Source organism: Loxodonta africana, chromosome 2, assembly GCF_030014295.1.
Source record: "Loxodonta africana isolate mLoxAfr1 chromosome 2, mLoxAfr1.hap2, whole genome shotgun sequence".
Classification (NCBI taxonomy): Eukaryota; Metazoa; Chordata; class Mammalia; order Proboscidea; family Elephantidae; genus Loxodonta; species Loxodonta africana.
This window is the reverse complement of record NC_087343.1, coordinates 156,378,499-156,397,876: the sequence shown is the minus strand read 5'-3', so window position 1 is coordinate 156,397,876 and position 19,378 is coordinate 156,378,499. Positions and strand designations below refer to the sequence as shown.

Here is a 19,378-nt window from a genome sequence, read left to right as displayed (position 1 = left end):
GATACCCATTCTATAAGGCCAGCATTAACCAAATACCAAAACCAGATAAAGAAATACAAGAAAGGAAAATTTCAGACCAATAGCTCTCATAAACATAGATGCAGAAATCTTCAACAAAGTAATGGCAAATCCAATCTAAATATATGTAAAAATAACTATACACCATGACCAAGGGGGATTTATTCTACATATGCAACACTGGTTTAACATTCAAAAATCATCAACAGCCTGAAGAAAAAAAATCACATGATCATATCAATAGAAGCAGAAAGGACATTTGAAAAAATCCAATATATTCATTGTAAAAACCTTCAGCAACCCAGAACTAGAGAGGGACTTCCTCAATTTGATAAAGACTATCTACAAAAAAATCTACAGCTAACATCATATGTAATAGGGAGAAATTAGATGCTCGCTCTTCTAAAATGGATGACAAAGCAAGGATATCCCCTTTTACCACTCTTACTCAACATCATACTAATGCAATAAGACAAGAAAAGGAAATAAAAGGTATATAGACTGGGAAAGAAGAAATAAAAGTGCCTTTGTTCACAGATGACATGATGGTCTATATGGAAAATACCAAAGAATCAACCAAAGAACTCCTGAACTAATAAGTGATTATAGCAAGGTTTGTCTTACTGTGGGGGCTTGAGTGTTGCTGTGATGCTTGGAAGCTATGCCACTGGTATTCAGATACCAGCAGGGTCACCCATGGAGGACAGGTTTCAGCTGAGCTTCCAGACTAAGACAGACTAGGAAGAAGGACCCGACAGTCTACCTCTGAAAAGCATTAGCCAGTGAAAACCTTATGAACAGCAGCAGAGCACTGTCTGATATAGTGCTGGAAGATGAGCCCCCCAGGTTGGAAGGCACTCAAAGGATGACTGGGGAAGAGCTGCCTCCTCAAAGTAGAGTCAACCTTAATGACATGGATGGAGTAAAGCTTTCAGGACCTTCATTTGCTGATATGGCACAACTCAAAATGAGAAGAAACAGCTGCAAATATCCATTAATAATTGGAACCTGGAATGGATGAAGTATGAATCTAGGAAAATTAGAAATCATCAAAAATGAAATGGAACGCATAAACATCGATATCCTAGGCATTAAGTGAACTGAAATGGACTGGTATTGGCCGTGTTGAATTGGACAATCATATACTCTACTATGCTGGAATGACAACTTGAAGAGGAATGGTGTTGCATTCATCGTCAAAAAGAACATTTCAAGATCTATCCTGAAGTACAATGCTGTCAGTGATAGAATAATATCTATACGCCTACAAGGAAGACCAGTTAATATGACTGTTATTCAAATATACACGCCAACCACTAGGGCCAAAGATGAAGAAATAGAAGATTTTTATCAGCTGCTGCAGTCTGAAATTGATCAAACATGTAATCAAGATGCATTGATAATTACTGGTGATTTTAATGCGAAAGTTGGAAACAAAGAAGGATCAGTAGTTGGAAAATACGGCCTTGGTGATAGAAACACTGCTGGAGATCGAATGATAGAATTTTGCAAGACCAACAACTTCTTCATGGCAAATACCTTCTTTCATCAACATAAACGGCGACTATACATATGGACCTCGCCAGATGGAACACACAGAAATCAAATTGACTACATCTGTGGAAAGAGACAATGGAAAAGCTCAATATCATCAGAACAAGGCCAGGGGCCGACTGTGGAACAGACCATCAATTGCTCATATTCAGGTTCAAGCTGAAACTGAAGAAAATCAGAGCAAGTCCACGAGAGCCAAAATATGACCTTGAGTATATCCCACCTGAACTTAGAGACCATCTGAAGAATAGATTTGATGTATTGAACACTGGTGACCAATGACCGGACGAGCTGTGGAATGACATCAAGGACATCATCCATGAAGAAAGCAAGAGGTCATTGAAAAGACAGGAAAGAAAGAAAAGACCAAGATGGATGTCAGAGGAGACTCTGAAACTTGCTCTCGAACATCGAGCAGCTAAAGCAAAAGGAAGAATTGATGAAGTAAAAACTAAACAGAAGATTTCGAAGGGTGGCTCGAGAAGACAAAGTATTATAATGACATGTGCAAAGAGCTGGAAATGGAAAACCAAAAAGGAAGAACACGCTAGGTGTTTCTCAAACTGAAAGAACTGAAGAAAAAATTTAAGCCTCGAGTTTCAGTTGTGAAGGATTCTATGGGGAAAATATTAAATGACGCAGGTAGCACCAAAAGAAGATGGAAGCTCATTCAAAGACGTCACCAAAAGAGTAAAAAGACTACCTACAGACTGGGAAAAAGTTTTTAGCTGTGACATTTCTGATCAGCGCCTGATCTCTAAAATGTACATGATACTGCAAAAAGACAAATAACCCAATTAAAAAATGGGCAAAAGATATGAATAGACACTTCACTAAAGAAGACATTCAGGTAGCTAACAGATTTATGAGGAAATGTCCATAATCATTAGCCATTAGAGAAATGCAGATCAAAACTACAATGAGATTTCATCTCACTCCAACAAGGCTGGCATTAATCCCCAAAACACAAAATAATAAATGTCGGAGAGGCTGTGGAGAGATTGGAACACTTACACACTGCTGGTGGGAATGTCAAATGGTACAACCACTTTGGAAATCAATTTGGCGCTTCCTTAAAAAGTTAGAAATAGAACTACCATACAATCCAGCAATCCCACTCCTTGGAATATATCCTAGAGAAATAAGAGCCTTTACACGAACAGATATATGTACACCCATGTTTACTGCAGCACTGTTTACAACAACAAAAACATGGAAGCAACCAAGGTGCCCATCAATGGATGAATGGAGAAATAAATTATGGTATATTCACGCAATGGAATACTACGCATCGATAAAGAACAGTGACGAATCTCTGAAACATTTCATAACATGGAGGAACCTGGAAGGCATTATGCTGAGTGAAATTAGTCAGATGCAAAAGGACAAATATTGCATAAGACCACTATTATAAGAACTTGAGAAACAGTTTAAACTGAGAAGAAAACATTCTTTTGTGGTTACGAGATGGGGGAGGGAGGGAGGGTGGGAGAGGAGTATTCACTAATTAGATAGCAGATAAGAACTACTTTAGATGAAGGGAAAGACAGCACACAATACAGGGGAGGTCAGCACAATTGGACTAAACCAAAAGCAAAGAAGTTTCCTGGATAAACTGAACGCTTCGAAGGCCAGCATGGCAGGAGTCTGGGGACCATGGTTTCACGGGACATCTAAGTCAATTGGCATAGTAAAATCTATTAACAAAACATTCTGCATCCCACTTTGAAGAGTGGCGTCTGGGGTCTTAAACGCTAGCAAGCAGCCATCTAAGATGCATCAATTGGTCCCAACCCACCTGGATCAAAGGAGAATGAAGAACACCAAGGACACAAGGCAATTACGAGCCCAAGAGACAGAAAGGGCCACATGAACCAGCGACTACATCATCCTGAGACCAGAAGAATTAGATATGGTGCCCGGCTATAACCGATGACTGCCCTGAGAGGGAACACAACAGAGAACCCCTGAGGGAGCAGGAGAGTAGTGGGATGCAGACCCCAAATTCTCATAAGACCAGACTTAAGGGTCTGACTAAGACTGGAAGGACCCCGGTGGTCATGGCCCCCAGACCTTCTGTTGGCCCAGGACAGGAACCATTCCCAAAGCAAACTCTTCAGACATGGATTGGACTGGACAATGGGTTGGAGAGGGATGCTGGTAAGGAGTGAGCTTCTTGGATCAGGTGGACACTTGAGACTAGGTTGGCATCTCCTGTCTGGAGGGGAGACGAGAGGGTGGAGGGGGTTAGAAGCTGGCAAAAAGGACATGAAAAGAGAGAGTGGAGGGAGAAAGCAGGCTGTCTCATTAGGGGGAGAGTAATTGGGAGTGTGTAGCAAGGTGTATATGGGTTTTTGTGAGAGACTGACTTGATTTGTAAACTTTAACTTAAAGCACAATAAAAATTAATAATAAAAAAAAAGAGAAATGGAAGGAATACACACAGTCATTATCCCAAAAAGAATTAGTCAATGTTCAACCATTTCAAGAGGTAGCATATGATCAGGAACCAATGGTACTGAAGGAAGAAGTCCAAGCTGCTCTGAAGGCATTGGCAAAAAACAAGGCTCTAGGAATTGATGGAATATCAATTGAGATGTTTCAACAAACAGATGCAGCACTGGAGGTGCTCACTCGTCTATGCCGAGAAATATGGAAGACAGCTTCCTGGCCAACTGACTGGAAGAGATCCATATTTATGCCTATTCCCAAGAAAAGTGATCCAACCGAATGTGGAAATTGTAGAACAATATCATTAACATCACACGCAAGCAAAATTTTGCTGAAAATCATTCAAAAAACGGTTGCAGCAGTATATCGACAGGGAACTGCCAGGAATTCAGGCCAGTTTCAGAAGAGGACGTGGAACCAGGGATATCATTGCTGATGTCAGATGGATCCTGGCTGAAGGCAGAGAATACCAGAAGGATGTTTACCTGTGTTTTATTGACTATGCAAAGGCATTCGACTGTGTGGATCATAACAAACTGTGGATAACATTGCAAAGAATGGGAATTCCAGAACACTTAATTGTGCTCATGAGGAACCTTTACATAGATCAAGAGGCAGTTTTTCGGACAGAATAAGGGGATACTGATTGGTTTAAAGTCGGAAAAGTTGTGCGCCAGGGTTGTATTCTTTCACCATACCTATTCAATCTGTATGCTGAGCAAATACTACAAGAAGCTGGACTATATGAAGAAGAACGAGGCAGCAGGATTGGAGCAAGACCCATTAACAACCTGCATTACTCAGATGACACAACCTTGCTTGCTGAAAGTGAAAAGGACTTGAAGCACTTACTAATGAAGATCAAAGACCACAGCCTTCAGTATGGATTGCACCTCAACATAAAGAAAACAAAAATCCTCACAACTGGACCAATGAGCAACATCATAAGTGGAGAAAAGATTGAAGTTGTCATGGATTTCATTTTACTTGGATCCACAATCAACAGCCATGGAAGCAGCAGTAAAGAAATCGAAAGACGCATTGCATTGGGTAAATCTACTGCAAACGACCTTTTTAAAGTGTTGAAGAGCAAAGATGTCACCTTGAAGACTAAGGTGAGCCTGACCCAAGCCACGGTATTTTCAATTGCATCATATGCATGTGAAAGATGGACAGCGAATAAGGAAGACCGAAGAAAAATTGATGCCTTTGAATTGTGGTGTTGGCGAAGAATAGTGAATATACCACGGACTGGCAGAATGAATAAATCTGTCTTGGAAGAAGCAAAACCAGAATGCTCCTTAGAAGCAAGGATGGCAAGCCTGCGTCCTACATACTTTGGACATGTTGACAGGAGGGATCAGTCTTTGGAGAAGGACATCATGCTTGGCAGAGTACAGGGTCAGCAGAAAAGAGGAAGACCCTCAGCGAGGTGGATTGACACAGTGGCTGTAACAATGGGCTCAAGCATAACAACTATTTTAAGGATGGTGCAGGACCAGGTAGTGTTTCGTTCTGTTGTGCATAGGGTTGCTGTGAGTCGTAACTGACTCAACGGCACCTAACAACAACAGCATACAAGGTTAATATATAAAAGTCAGTTGCTTCCCTATATAATACTAGCAATGAGCAATTGGAATTTAAAATTAAATAACATAGTACCATTTACATTAGTAGCAAAAAAATGAACTAGTTGCCATTGAGTCAATTCAGTCACATAGTGACCCCATGTGTGTCAGAGTAAAATTGCTTCACAAAAAGTTTTTTTATGTTAATGAGTTTAAGAAGTATTAATATTTCAATCAAGGCAAGAGAATTTTCCACAACCGAGTAAAAATACATAAAGGTCATTGTTAGAGACCTGTTTTAAGGTAACATATTATAGCAGTAAGTATGTGGAGCCCTGGTGACACAGGGGTTAAGTGATATGGCTGCTAACCAAAAGGTTGGCAGTTCAAATCCACCAGCCACTCCTTGGAAACCCTATGGGGCAGTTCTGTTCTGTCCTATAGGGTTGCTTTGGGTCAGAATCCTACATTTTATTCACTTTTCTATTTGTTTCTAGCAAGGAGGGAATTCCAGACAGTACTTACTCCCTAAGGCCAGAAGTGAATGTAATGCCGGTGATTTTAACACTGAAAAGTTAGAAAAAAAATGATACAAATGTATCATTTACCCAAAAGTTTGAGATGGATGAAATTTTTTTTTTATTGAATAATACTTCACCCATAATTGCTTTTAACATTATAACTGGCTAGCAAGAAAAAAATCATAATCATTTATAAAATCAACAATAGATTATCTATAATACAGTAATGTGTGAAATTACCCCCATTTTTAACATGATGGCCTCTTACCATTCTTTGTATATTTATATGATATATATATATATATATATATATATATATATATATATATATATATATATCATGCTTTATAGGATCAAAACATTTTCATACATATTCTTTGGCCTAATCCTAATCACAATCCATTAGAAAGACAGAGCAGAGGATAATTATTCTGATTTTAAAAAGGATATAGAGGCTCAGGGCGGTTATACCAAAGTCCACCTGGCAAGTAAGAAGTAAATGAAGACTTCACTGCTTTTCCCCTACATCAGCATTTTCCAAAATGTCAGCCACAGTGAAGTTTAGGGAAGAATGCATACTGTATTCCCCTGCCTGGAGAGTCACAGTGTGTAATAATGCCTCCAAAATGCCCTGAAATTAAGAAATCTGCCTCATCTCTTTGTATTAAGCATTTAACTTTTCTTAAATGTTGACGACCAATTTCTTTTTTCCCTAACCATCGTTAACACAAAATTGGTGTTCCTTAGGAGCACGCTTTGGTCATGCAGCACTCTCCAAAAGTCATAATTTCTGTAGGATTAAGTGAAACCATGATTAGTTAACTAAGACCCCCTGTTCACTGTCTTTTTTACTGGTATCAATTTTTGAAGAGTAATACACAAAAATACTGATTTTTTTCAAACCGGTTTTACAATCTAGAATCTATGACCTATTTTCTGTATTTCTAACTATGTAAAGGAAGGCAGCCATTTTCTCCCCAGCAACGTATATATATAGGCTACGTAAAAAATCAAGTTTGTTTTGAGATACAATCATATCAACTCAGTATGTTAACACACTAATAAAATGTATCATACACTGATTTTAAGGTTTTCATTGACGGATGAAACCCCAGATAGTCCAAGGTGTAATTAGTGGAAGACACAGTATTGTTGAAGCCTGTTGTCTCGGCACCAGAATTGAACTCAAGCACGGCATGACAGCTAAGGTTAACTAAATATGCACTGTACTATTTCATTTGGTCATCTAAATAGCTGTGTGAAGTAGAGAAGAAGGTGGCCTCACAAGCTCCCTTTCATAGATGAGAGATCAAGTGATTTACCCAAGGTCAAGTCCACTTTGAGGACTAAGGTGTGCCTGACCCAAGCTAAGGTATTTTCAGTCACCTCATATTCATGCAAAAGCTGGACAAGGAATAAGGAAGACTGAAGAATTGATGCCTTTGAATTATGGTGTTGGTGAAGAATCTTGACTATACAATGGACTGCCAGAAGAATGAACAACTCTGTCTTGGGAGAAGTACAGCCAGGATGTTCCTTAGAAGAGAGGATAGCAAGACTTCACCTCACATACTTTGGACATGTTATCAGGAGGGACTAGTCCCTGGAGAAGGACATCATGCTTGGTAAAGGGTCAGCATAAAACAGGAAGACCCTCAGTGAGATGGACTGACACAGTGGCTGCAACAATGGACTCAAACATAGCCAACAATTGTGAAATGTGCAGGACTGGACAGTGTTTCATTCTGTTGTGCATGGGGTCACTAAGAGTCAGAACCTGCTGGATGGCACCTAACAAGTTCTCCAGTTCTCTTTTATCACGTATTCTCTCAGCTGTAGTTTCATGATTCTTTGAAATCATGCCTGTATTTTAAAATGATAGTCAGCGTAAGTTTTGAAGTGTGCTGTTTAATGCCCAAGTTGTATATAGTCAGCCCTCCATATCCGTGGGTTCTGCATCTGTGGATTCAACCAATCAGGGATTGAAAATATTCTAAAAGAAAGTAGTTCCAAAAAACTTGAATCTGACATGCACTGAACGAGCACTATGCTAAATCCACACAAATGAAGTGATGTGTAGGCATGCCTTACTGTAGCCTCCCACCATTTCATAGATCCCAGTCTCTCTCCAGCACTCGTTGTTTGAGCATTGTTCACCTTGCATCTTGTTCATTCACTGCTTAGGCTGTGTGCACCCATTGTTTCTACAGGGAAAAAAAGGCTCCTAAAAAGCAATGAAGTGGTCAAAGCAGTCCCTTAAAGGCTAAAGGTTAGGGGGTTAGGCAAGTGAGAAGAAGGGAGTTTAAGGCTAGTAAGGGATGGCTAGCTAGCTCTGTAAAGTGCTACAGCCTCAAGAACTTCAAGATTATAGGAGAATTTGCATCAGCTGATGCCCAGGCAGCATCAGTGCTCCCAGAAGAGCTCGGGAAACTCACAGAGGACAAATATTGTATGAGACTACTATTATACATACTCAAGAAAAAGTTTACACACAGCAAAAAAAACAATCTTTGATAGTTACCAGGGAGAGGAGGAGTGGGGAGGGGAAATCACTAACTAGATGGTAGAGAAGTATTTTTTTGGTGAAAGGAAAGACAACACGATATAGGGGAGGTCTGTGCAACTTGACCAAGGCAAAGCTATAGAAGCTTCCTAGACACATCTAAATACCTTGAGGCACTGAGTTACCGAGGTTGAGGGCTGGGGACCATGGTCTTGGGGGACATTTATGTCAGTCAGCATAACATAGTTCATAAAATGTTCTACATCCTACTTTGGTAAGTAGCATCGGGGGTCTTAAAAGCTTGCAGGCAGCCATCTAAAATACATCTATGGGTGCCATCACATTTGGAATAAAGGAGAATGAAGAAAACCAAAGATGCAAGGAAAATATTAGCCCAGAAGACTGATGGACCACATGAACCACACCCTCCACTAGCCAGAGCCTAGAAGAACTAGATGGTGCCCAGCTACCACCACCTACGGCTCTGTCAGGGAACACAATAGAGGGTCCCAGACAGAGTGGGAGAAAAATGGAGAACAAAGTTCAGATTCACAAAAAAAGATCAGACTTACTGGTCTGACAGAAACTGGAGGAACCCCCAAGAATGTGGCCCCTGGACACCATGCTAACTCAGAACTGAAGCCACTCCCAAAATCTACCCCTCAGTCATAGACAGGCCTATAAAACAAACAGGAGCTCTGGTGTCATAGTGGTTAAGAGCTCAGCTGCTAATAAAAGGTTGCCAGTTGTTCAAATCCACTAGCCGCTCTTTGGAAACCCTATGGAGCAATTCTGCTCTATCCTAGAGGGTCACTATGAGTCAGAACCGACTCCACTGCACCTAACAATAAAACAAACAGTAACACATGTGAGGAACGTGCTTCTTAGTTCAAGCAAGTGTACGAGACCAAATCGCAGCACCTGCTCGAAAGCAAAGATGAGAAGGCAGGAAGGGACAGGAGCTAGAGGAATGGACATGGAGAACCTGTGGTGGAAAGGGAAGGGGGAAAAATGCTGTCACATTGAAGCATTGCAACCAATGTCACAAAATAATTTGTGTATAAATTTTTGAATCAGAAACAAATTTGTGCTGTAAACTTTCTCACCTAAAACATAATCAAAAAAGAAAACTCATAGAAGAGAAAGGCTACCTTCAAGCGCCAGTCTTCAATTGTGAGGGAACAACTATTTATATAGCATTTACATTGTATTAAGTATTATAAGTAATCTAGAGATGATTTAAAGTATACAGGAGATGTGCATTGGTTATACACAAATGCTGTGCCATTTTATATAAGGGACTTGAGCATCCTGGTATTTTGGTATCCGCATGAAGTCCTGGAATCAGTTCCCCTCGGATACTGAGGGATGACTGTATATGTAAAGTTATAGCAAGAAAATTCTTTAACTGACTCCATCTTAACCTTTTAGTTCCTAAAGACGGCTTGAAGAGCCAGGAGCTGTTTGATGAAATTAGAATGACCTACATCAAAGAGCTGGGAAAGGCCATTGTCAAACGGGAAGGAAACTCCAGTCAGAACTGGCAACGATTTTACCAACTGACTAAACTCTTGGACTCCATGCATGATGTAAGTGTCAGACATAAAGCTGAACATAAGACGGACTTTCTGGAACATAAAGTATGTTTTGGTTAGTGTATATACCAATAGGGTTCCCCCCCAGTTTGTACATCTTGGTGGTCGTTTTAGTTCAATTTATGAACTTCACTTTGGCATACATTTTTCCTAAGACCAATTATCAAATATTTCATCTAGTTATATGCATATAACATTATATTATTACAGAATTTAACAGCACTTTTTTTTTTAAAGGTGTAGAATTCCTTGTTTTTGTACGATTAACCCCTTAAAGTAGAATAATACGTCCTTTCATATATATTATGATGTTGCAATTCATCATGCAACATTTAATTCCACATACAACTTAAAAAGATTAAAATGTCCCTTATGCTGGAGGGCTCATATTATTTAACTGTTCCCTTTTTACTTGGGGGAATTCCAGTAGAGGTGGGCATATTCTGGGTCAGATATAAAAATAATAATAGAGGTCAACAATCATGAAATCTCCCTACTGATCAATTTTTACTACTAATCATTACTATATCTTCTCTTGCAGGTAGTTGAAAATCTCCTTAACTATTGCTTCCAAACATTTTTGGATAAGACCATGAGTATTGAATTCCCAGAGATGTTGACTGAAATCATCAGCAATCAGATACCAAAATTTTCAAATGGAAAAATCAAAAAACTTCTCTTTCATCAAAAGTGACTGCCTTAATAAGAAAGATTGCCTTAAAGAAAGTTGAATTTACAGCTTTTATTGTACAAACTCTTAATGTGCAGGTTTTTTTTTTTTTTTTTCATTTTGTCGTCATTGTTTTGTTTTAAATACGCACTACATGTGGTTTATAGAGGGCCAAGACTTGGCAACAGAAGCAGTTGAGTCATCACTTTTCAGTGGTGGGAAAAGTAGAAAGGGGAATTCATTAGTTGGTATATCCTGGAAATTAGACACAGTAATGTGGGGGTCATCCCCATTGTCAGAGAAGGATGGCACCTGAACCACCAGTGCCCCAAGTCTGTGTGACAAACTTTCTGCTCATAGTTTTCACAGTTGGCTGGATAAAATTTTCTAGACTTTTTGTTGGTGTATTTTCCCCTGTATAGTTAAGGTAGCAATTTTTGATTTATGCATGGAAACCTGAAAAAAGTTTACAAGTGTATATCAGAAAAGGGAAGTCGTGCCTTTTATAGCTGTTACTGTCTGGTTTTAACAATTTCCTTTATATTCAGTGAACTACGCTTGCTCATTTTTTTCTTACATAATTTTGTATTCAAGTTGCCTGTTGTACAGCTGTTTAAGATGGGCAGCTAGTTCATAGCTTTCCTAAATAAACTCTAAACATTAATCTTCTGTGTGAAAATGGGTTGGTGCTTCTAACCTGATGGCACTTAGCTGTCAGAAGACCATAAAAATTGACTCAAATCTCCAGTATTCTTGTCAAAAAAAGCTCTTCTTTTGTATATATCTGCTTCAGTGGAGAATTACATAGGTTGTACAGATTAACCGTCCTAACTGGCATAGAGCACCTAGTCCAGCGACCTGCTTGGTAAACTGTGGATGAGGGTTGCAAAAGACTAATTAATTTAAAAAAGAAAAAAAAAACTACCAAGAGGCCCTGTGTGTACCTAATACCCCATCTCTGAAATGGTTAGATGGCAAGAAAGTTGGTAAACTGTCTTTCAGGACCTTTTGTAGTAGTTTGTACAATGTCTTTAAGGTTCCAGGTAACCCAGCTGTATCACAGCTGAGAGATTTTTAATCAGACCAAATAATCCCTTTTCCTAAACTTTACCCAAAAAATACATCTCTAATAATACGGCAAAAGTGGCTAGACACCCATTTTCACATTCCCATCTGTCACCGATTGGTTTCTCTTTCCTGATGATACAGGAAAGCTCAGCTACTGACTTTCGTGATTTAGAACTGTGTGTCAGACTCCGTGTGTGTAAAACACCGCATCCCTACTTGTGCCATAGAGTTTAACACAGTCTTGTGAATTCCTCCTCCCCTCTGTTGAGAATTCTCATTTTAAACAAATTAGAAGCTGTAGTAGCCCTTTCTGTGTGCACCTTACCAACTTTCTGTAAACTCAAAACCTAACATATTTGCTAAGCCACAAGAAATTTCATTTCTACTCAAGGTGGCCAAATTATTTGTGTAATAGGAAACTGCAAATCTAATATTAAAAATATGAAACTTCTAATATATTTTTATATTTAGTTATAGTTTCAGATATATATCATATTGGTATTCACTAATCTGGGAAGGGCAGGGCTACTGCAGCTTTACATGCAATTTATTAAAATGATTGTAAAATAGCTTGTATAGTGTAAAATAAGAATGATTTTTAGATGAGATTGTTTTATCACGACATGTTATATATTTTTTGTAGGGGTCAAAGAAATGTTGATGGATAACCTATATGATTTCTAGTGTGCGTGAGCATTCATACAGGTAGCGATGGTCTCACAAACCAACAGGTGTCCTCTAGGGGAAGAGGGTGATGGAGACCAGCCGTGTGCAGTGAGGTTGCTGAAGCTCCATCTCCATCGGATCACAGAGGGTGTAATTCCTCTGCCTCCCACTCCAACCACCTTCTCATTCCAACAGCGAGTCTGCCAGCACAGGGCTAGCTTACTAACTCTCTACGCTCAAGTGTGTAAACGTGACAGACAGGTGGTACTTACATACTTACAGGCACCATCTAATAGCAGGGTTGCTTTTCACATACAGCCTCTCCAACAATTTAATATAAAAATAAAAACAGAGGCTTTAGAAGTTTGGCAATAATACACATAGAGGTTCCAGCAATATGTAAATTGTGCAGAATCTCACAGGTTGCCAACAATACACTAATTCCTTCCTGTCCTCCAATATGGGTTCATTTCCAGATAAAACGAGGACATGTTTATGTTTCTTTTTGAATCCTTTGAATGTTATTTGTTATTTTCAGCATTTTTGAGAAATTATTTAATAAAAAAGTGTAATCATTTGCTTTTTTGAATGATCTCTAAAAACGGAATGTTCCTTTTGCCATGGTTTAAACTGATCTCAAAGTATTTTCAAACGGTTTGTAGCCCAGCTGGATGTGAAAATTTATGGTGCCTACAAAATACCACTTGAATATCATTATCAACAACAGTGTTAAGTTTCAAAAAGAGCTTCTAAATTATTGTTCATTTAAAGAATGTTATATGGTTAAACTAGAAAGCACATCATACATTATTCTTTGGTCCCAACAACCTTGGCTCTAAAAAGATATAGTTCAGTGAAAATGGAGATGTGCATTTTGTTGTTAATAGGAAATCAAAACAACTATAGGAGGCTGTTGATTAGATGGGAAAAGAGGCTGTGCCCATTCAGAATACATGGGAAAGAAGAAAGTTATCTTAGGTTTGAGTACAATTATGGACTCAAGTGAAAAAAGATATGGTGCTATTTGAAAGCAGCTTCATTTTTTTTGTACGTGGTATCTTGCCATGCCAAACTGTTTGTAGTGACTTCCATGAGAGTTGGTGACATGCTTAGGTGACTCCCACAACAAATCCTGAAAAGTATTTTTAATAACTGCTGGAAAAGAAAAATGACTCTATTTTTAGGCCTTGCTGTGGGATACTATACAAGCTGAACTGAGTAAGCTAAGGAAATGATGCTTTGGGGTGTATACCTACTTGTAGAACTACAGGAAGGGAACCCAGAAGTGCACCTGCTTGGTTCTGGAAAAAAAAAAAAAAAAAAAACTTGGCCACCCCAAAGGAAAACTACCATGATCTGTACGTATGCTAATTGTCATAGGTTGATAATTAGCATAGGATGAGCTCTGGGCATGTGCATGAAGGAAAGCCAGCCTCACTTAAGACTATTGGGGGGAGGGGGAGGAATTGCAGTTTTACGTATCTATATGACCTATTATCAATAAATCTTATCATTTTAGTTCCCCTTTAAATACCCTAAATCTATATCACCATGGAATGAACAATCTAATTATACACTGATCTGTCCAAATGGATACACCTCAGCAGTCCTCGGTGAGAGTTCCATCTTGGTTGGTCACCAGACGACTGTAGCTGTAGATCAATGTGTTTATGTGCCTGATTTCAGTGTTGGAAGGGAAAATGAAAGCTTTGTAAAGAGGACACTTTAAACCACTTTGGATGGAAGTTTCATCATTTTCCAGACTATTCTCAGCCAGCCTGGTACTCTAGGGACTAGTCACCAGGTTTTCAGGAAAGGATTAGCTTCTTTGTAGAAAATACCTGAAAGAATTTATTTTCTGATGAAAGGCTGTATGAAAATACCCTCCTCAAAATAACTTGCTTAACTACATATAGATTCAAGTGTGTCAATATTCTATTTTGTATATTAAACAAATGCTATATAATGGGGACAAATCTATATTATTTGTGTATGGCATTAAGAAGCTTTTTCATTATTTTTTATCACAGTAATTTTAAAATGTGTAAAAATTAAAACCAGTGACTCCTGTTTAAAAATAAAAGTTGTAGTTTTTTTATTCATGCTGAATAATAATCTGTAGTGAAAAAAAAAATGTCTTTTTACCTACGCAGTGAAATGTCAGACTGTAAAATTTTGTGTGGAAATGTTTAACTTTTATTTTTCATTTAAATTTGCTGTTCTGGTATTACCAAACCACACATTTGTACTTAATTGGCAGTAAATGTTAGTTAGCCATTTACAGCGATGCCAAATATGGAGAAACATCATAATAAAAAACAATCTGCTTTTTCATTATGTGACTCCAACATGCTTTTGTAGAATTTGTGCAGTTCCAGTCTCCCTACTGTTTCCTCCTTGTTCTGCTGGAAATAAGAGTTACTACCTCAGGAGCCTTCAGATGATAAAGTAGACATTTTAAATGTCCATGTGGCACTGTTTGCATGCTAATATGGCATAAATTCAAAATTAGCTTAACTTTGGTGCTAGGGACCCAAAGACTATCCCATCCATGCCTCCAGTGGTTGTGTGCCAATTACCGCAAAGGGTAATAAAAGAAGGAAGAACTCGCGCATGAGGCAGCTCCAAAGAGACCAGTCTTTATCATGAAACATGACGTTTTATGTAAACAAATGTTACCTAGTCAAAATCCTTACCTTACCTATTTTAAAATCTCTCCAACAGAAGGGGCATAAATATTTTAAGTCATAGCAGCACTGCACAATATAAAAGGTAAAGGTAGAGGAGGAAAGGTGGTAAACCAGGTCGTCTATACAATCTAGTCAGTATTTTCTAAAAACATTATTTTCAGGTCATATCCACCAACTCAATGACCAAACAAACTTTCCTATAAATATTCTTCTCCAAAAGGAAGAATGAAGAAAATGAAAGATACAAGGGCAAGATTAGTCCAAAGGACTAATGGACCACATCTACCACAGCTTCCACCAGACTGAGTCCAGGACAACTAGATGGTGCCCGGTTACCACCACTGACTGCTCTGACAGGGATCACAATAAAGGGTCCCGGACAGAGCTGAAGAAAAACATAGAACAAAATTCTAACTCAGAAAGACCAGACTTTCTGGCTTCTCCAGAAGAGACCTCTATCACGTTAAAAAAAAAAAAAAAAATATATATATATATATATATATATTTAAAAATGAATTTGCCTTATCCATCATATGTGAATCAAGTATTTGCTACATGCCTGCTCTATGATGGAGATACAACATGAATAAGAAATACACCATCGCTACCCTCAGTCATAAGGATTTGACGGAAAAGACGTGTGTAAGGAACCTCCTTTACCAGGGTCTTGTGGTTCAGTGCAAAAGCATAATATGTGACACCAGTATGTATACACGTTATTTCTTTACCATTTACTTCAAGTATAAACCTTAACATTGGTAAAACATTCACATACAATATACCAGTAAATCCTCACTCAGTGAATGAATGAATGAAATGAAAACAAATGCTGAGGAAGATACTAATTGTATAAAGACGGAAACTGGCTCAGCTTAAACAACCGATTCATAGCTGCAGATTTCCACTGTATTGAAGTCTGAATGGAAAACTTCTATAATGAGGTGTCAGAGAACATGCCTCTGGTCTTCAAGCCCGAGAGAACTGGTTTTTTTCTGTTTTTAAGTTAAAATGCTTTATTTTTTTTTACATTTGCTAGTACTTTACATTCACTGAGCATTTATAGTATGTTTGTTACCAGGCACCACTTTATATATACATTATCTCATTTAATCTTAGCAACTCTGTAAAGTGCTACTGTAAAGTACGTATTGTATTTATAGGAGGAAACTGTCTTAAAGAACTGAGTAACTTGTCTGTGGTCAGAAGTTGGATGCTGTTAAGTAGCCTTTTTTTTAAAACCTTTGGCATCTGCCTCCAGCGTTCATCCTCTTAACCACTGCTGAGAAATTATTAATATGCAGCTCCTAACTACAGGGTCGCTATGAGTCGTAATCGACTCAACGGCAACAGTAGCTAGATGGAGTGAACCCATATTGAGCACTGTGTTAGGCCTTTTGGCAAACATGATCTCATTTCATTGAATCCCTTTTGCTACCTTATTAGTTTTGACTTAGTCATTAACAATGATATTTCCTTCTCTTAAAAACATGTATCTTATTCCCTGGGAATGTTGATGGTACAAACAGTGGCTGGCCACAGATGACAAGAGACTTCTGGTTTCTCAAATATACAAGGAGCCTGTCTCACCAATGCCCAGAGGAAAATGAACAAACTTCTTAAGTGCTGTGGAGCAGATAGGCTGATTCAAACTGAGGAAGAGAGTTGTTTATAAATGCAAATTATGATGCAAGTCAAGATTTGTTCTCTGTTTGGCAGGTAAAGTAAGAGCCAGATTTTGGGTATAGAAAACCAAAACCAAACCCATTGCCCTTGAGTCGATTCCAACTCATAGTGACCCTACAGGACAGAGCTGAACTGCCCCATAGGGTTTCCAAGGAGCGCCTGGTGGATTCAAACTGCCGACTTTTTGGTTAGCAGCCGTGGCACTTAACCACTATTGCCACCAGGGTTTCCAAAAGGAGTATAGAAAAGAGGTTAAAAATGCAGAAGCATTTATATTAGTTGTTTTTAGATCTTCAACTAATCTCCTTTATCTGGCAGTAAGTGGCTCTCAACAGCATTAGAAACTTTATACCATTTTCTTTTCTGGTGAAAGAACCCAGGCTTCCTGTTTTGGAGTTAAAACGAGACAGTACTTTGGTAGGGCAACATTTTTACTTTGTTTGGGTACAGACATCTGAATTTCAGAAGAAAAGATTTTATGTAGACCACATCAAACACCAAAAAAACTTTCCCTACTTCTACGCACCCCACTTGAGCAACAGACAATTTATACTCTCTTCGTCTTAAATGTACCCTCACCAGAAATACTTAATAATCATGTGTAATATACATACAACTTAAGTAAACCACAAGCTTTTCTATTACTGTTAATGCGGCATGGTCTTTTATAAAGCACTGTCTTTGAGTATACGTGGGACTATACCGGAAATAAGTGTCTAGGCCATCCAAAGCCACTAGGATTATTTGCTCAAATTGCAAAGAATCAGGATAAAAATAAACACTTTCAAAATGAGGGAAAAAGAGAACAGTGAATAAAGATTAAGCAAAGACTCATAAAACATGAGACTATTTCACAAATACCTCCTGATCAGTTCCACTATCCACTATGTTGCAGGCATACTAGATGGGTCAATTCAAAAACCACTAAGACAATACAAGGTGAGATTCCTGCCCTCAGGGGATCAAAGATGAGAAGCATATAATTCAGTAATGTATCTACAACTTGCATACAACTGTTCATAGCATTATTCATAACTGCCAAAAAGTGGAAATAACCCAGATGCCCAGCAACTGATGAACAGATAAACAAGATGTGGCATAGCCATACAATGGAATACAATACAGCAATAAAAGGAACGAAGTACTGATACATGCTACTACATGGATGAACCTCGAAAACACGCTAAGTTAAAGAAGCCAGGATCAAAAGACCACATATTATGACTTCACGTATATGAAATGTCCAGAAACAGCTTATCTATAGAGACAGAAACCAAACCAGTGGTTGCCTACAGCTGGGGATGGGATCAGGGTTTATGTGCACAGGGGCATGAGGGAATTTAAAATGGGTGAATTTTATGGCATTACAATATATCTCAATAAATGTGTTCTTAAAAATACAAGAGGAGGTCTCAACCCACCTGGATCAAAGGTGAATGAAGAACACCAAGGTCACACGACAACTATGAGCCCAAGAGACAGAAAGGGCCACATGAACCAGAGACTTAAATCATCCTGAGACCAGAAGAACTAGATGGTGTCCGGCCACAATTGATGACTGCCCTGACAGGGAGCACAACAGAGAACCCCTGAGTGAGCAGGAGATCAGTGGGATGCAGACCCCAAATTCTTATAAAAAGACCAGACTTAATGGTCTGACTGAGACTAGAGGAATCCCGGCGGTCATGGTCCCCAAACCTTCTGTTGGCACAGGACAGGAACCATTCCCGAAGACAACTCATCAGAAACGGAAGGGACTGGACAATGGGTTGGAGAGAGATGTTGATGAAGAGTGAGCTACTTGTATCAGGTGGACACTTGAGACTGTGTTGGCATCTCCTGTCTGGAGGGGAGATGGGAGGGTAGAGAGGGTTAGAAACTGGCAAAATTGTTACGAAAGGAGAGACCAGAAGGGCTGACTCATTAGGGGGAGAGTAAGTAGGAGTATGGAGTAAGGTGTATATAAGTTTATACGTGACAGACTGACTTGATTTGTAAACGTTCACTTAAAGCTCAATAAAAATTATTAAAAAAAAAAAAAAAGAAAATAGGAAAAGGAAGCAAGCAGAGAGTGGGGACATCATACCACCAAGAAAGCAGCACTGGGAGCAGAGCGTGTCCTTTGGGCTCGAGGTCCCTGTGCCTGAGGAGCTACTCAACCAAGGGAAGACAGACGATAAGGACCTTCCTCCAGAGTCGACAGAGAAAGCCCTCTCTTACAGCTGACGCCATAAGTTTGGACTTGTAGCCTACCATACAGTGCAAGAATAAATTTCTCTTTGTTAAAGCCAAAAAAAAAAAAAAAAATACAAGAGGCACACTCTATCTGATTTTAGAACATATTATACAGCCACAGTAGTCAAAACAGCCTGTTACTGGTTCAACAACAGG

General features: G+C 38.9%; 1 protein-coding gene across 7 annotated transcripts in view; it reads left to right on the top strand.

The window, feature by feature from the left end:
- The window catches only part of NR3C1 (nuclear receptor subfamily 3 group C member 1), a 116,674-nt gene extending 102,714 nt beyond the window's left edge, over positions 1-13,960 (top strand). For all 7 annotated transcript variants that reach the window (XM_023550245.2, XM_023550244.2, XM_023550250.2 and 4 more), the window contains exons 8-9: positions 10,047-10,204; positions 10,752-13,960. In XM_023550245.2, coding sequence (XP_023406013.1) covers positions 10,047-10,204; positions 10,752-10,904 — 311 coding nt within the window. In that variant the 3' untranslated portion in view covers positions 10,905-13,960. The remainder of the gene's footprint in view (positions 1-10,046; positions 10,205-10,751) is intronic.
- Positions 13,961-19,378: the final 5,418 nt, after the last annotated feature.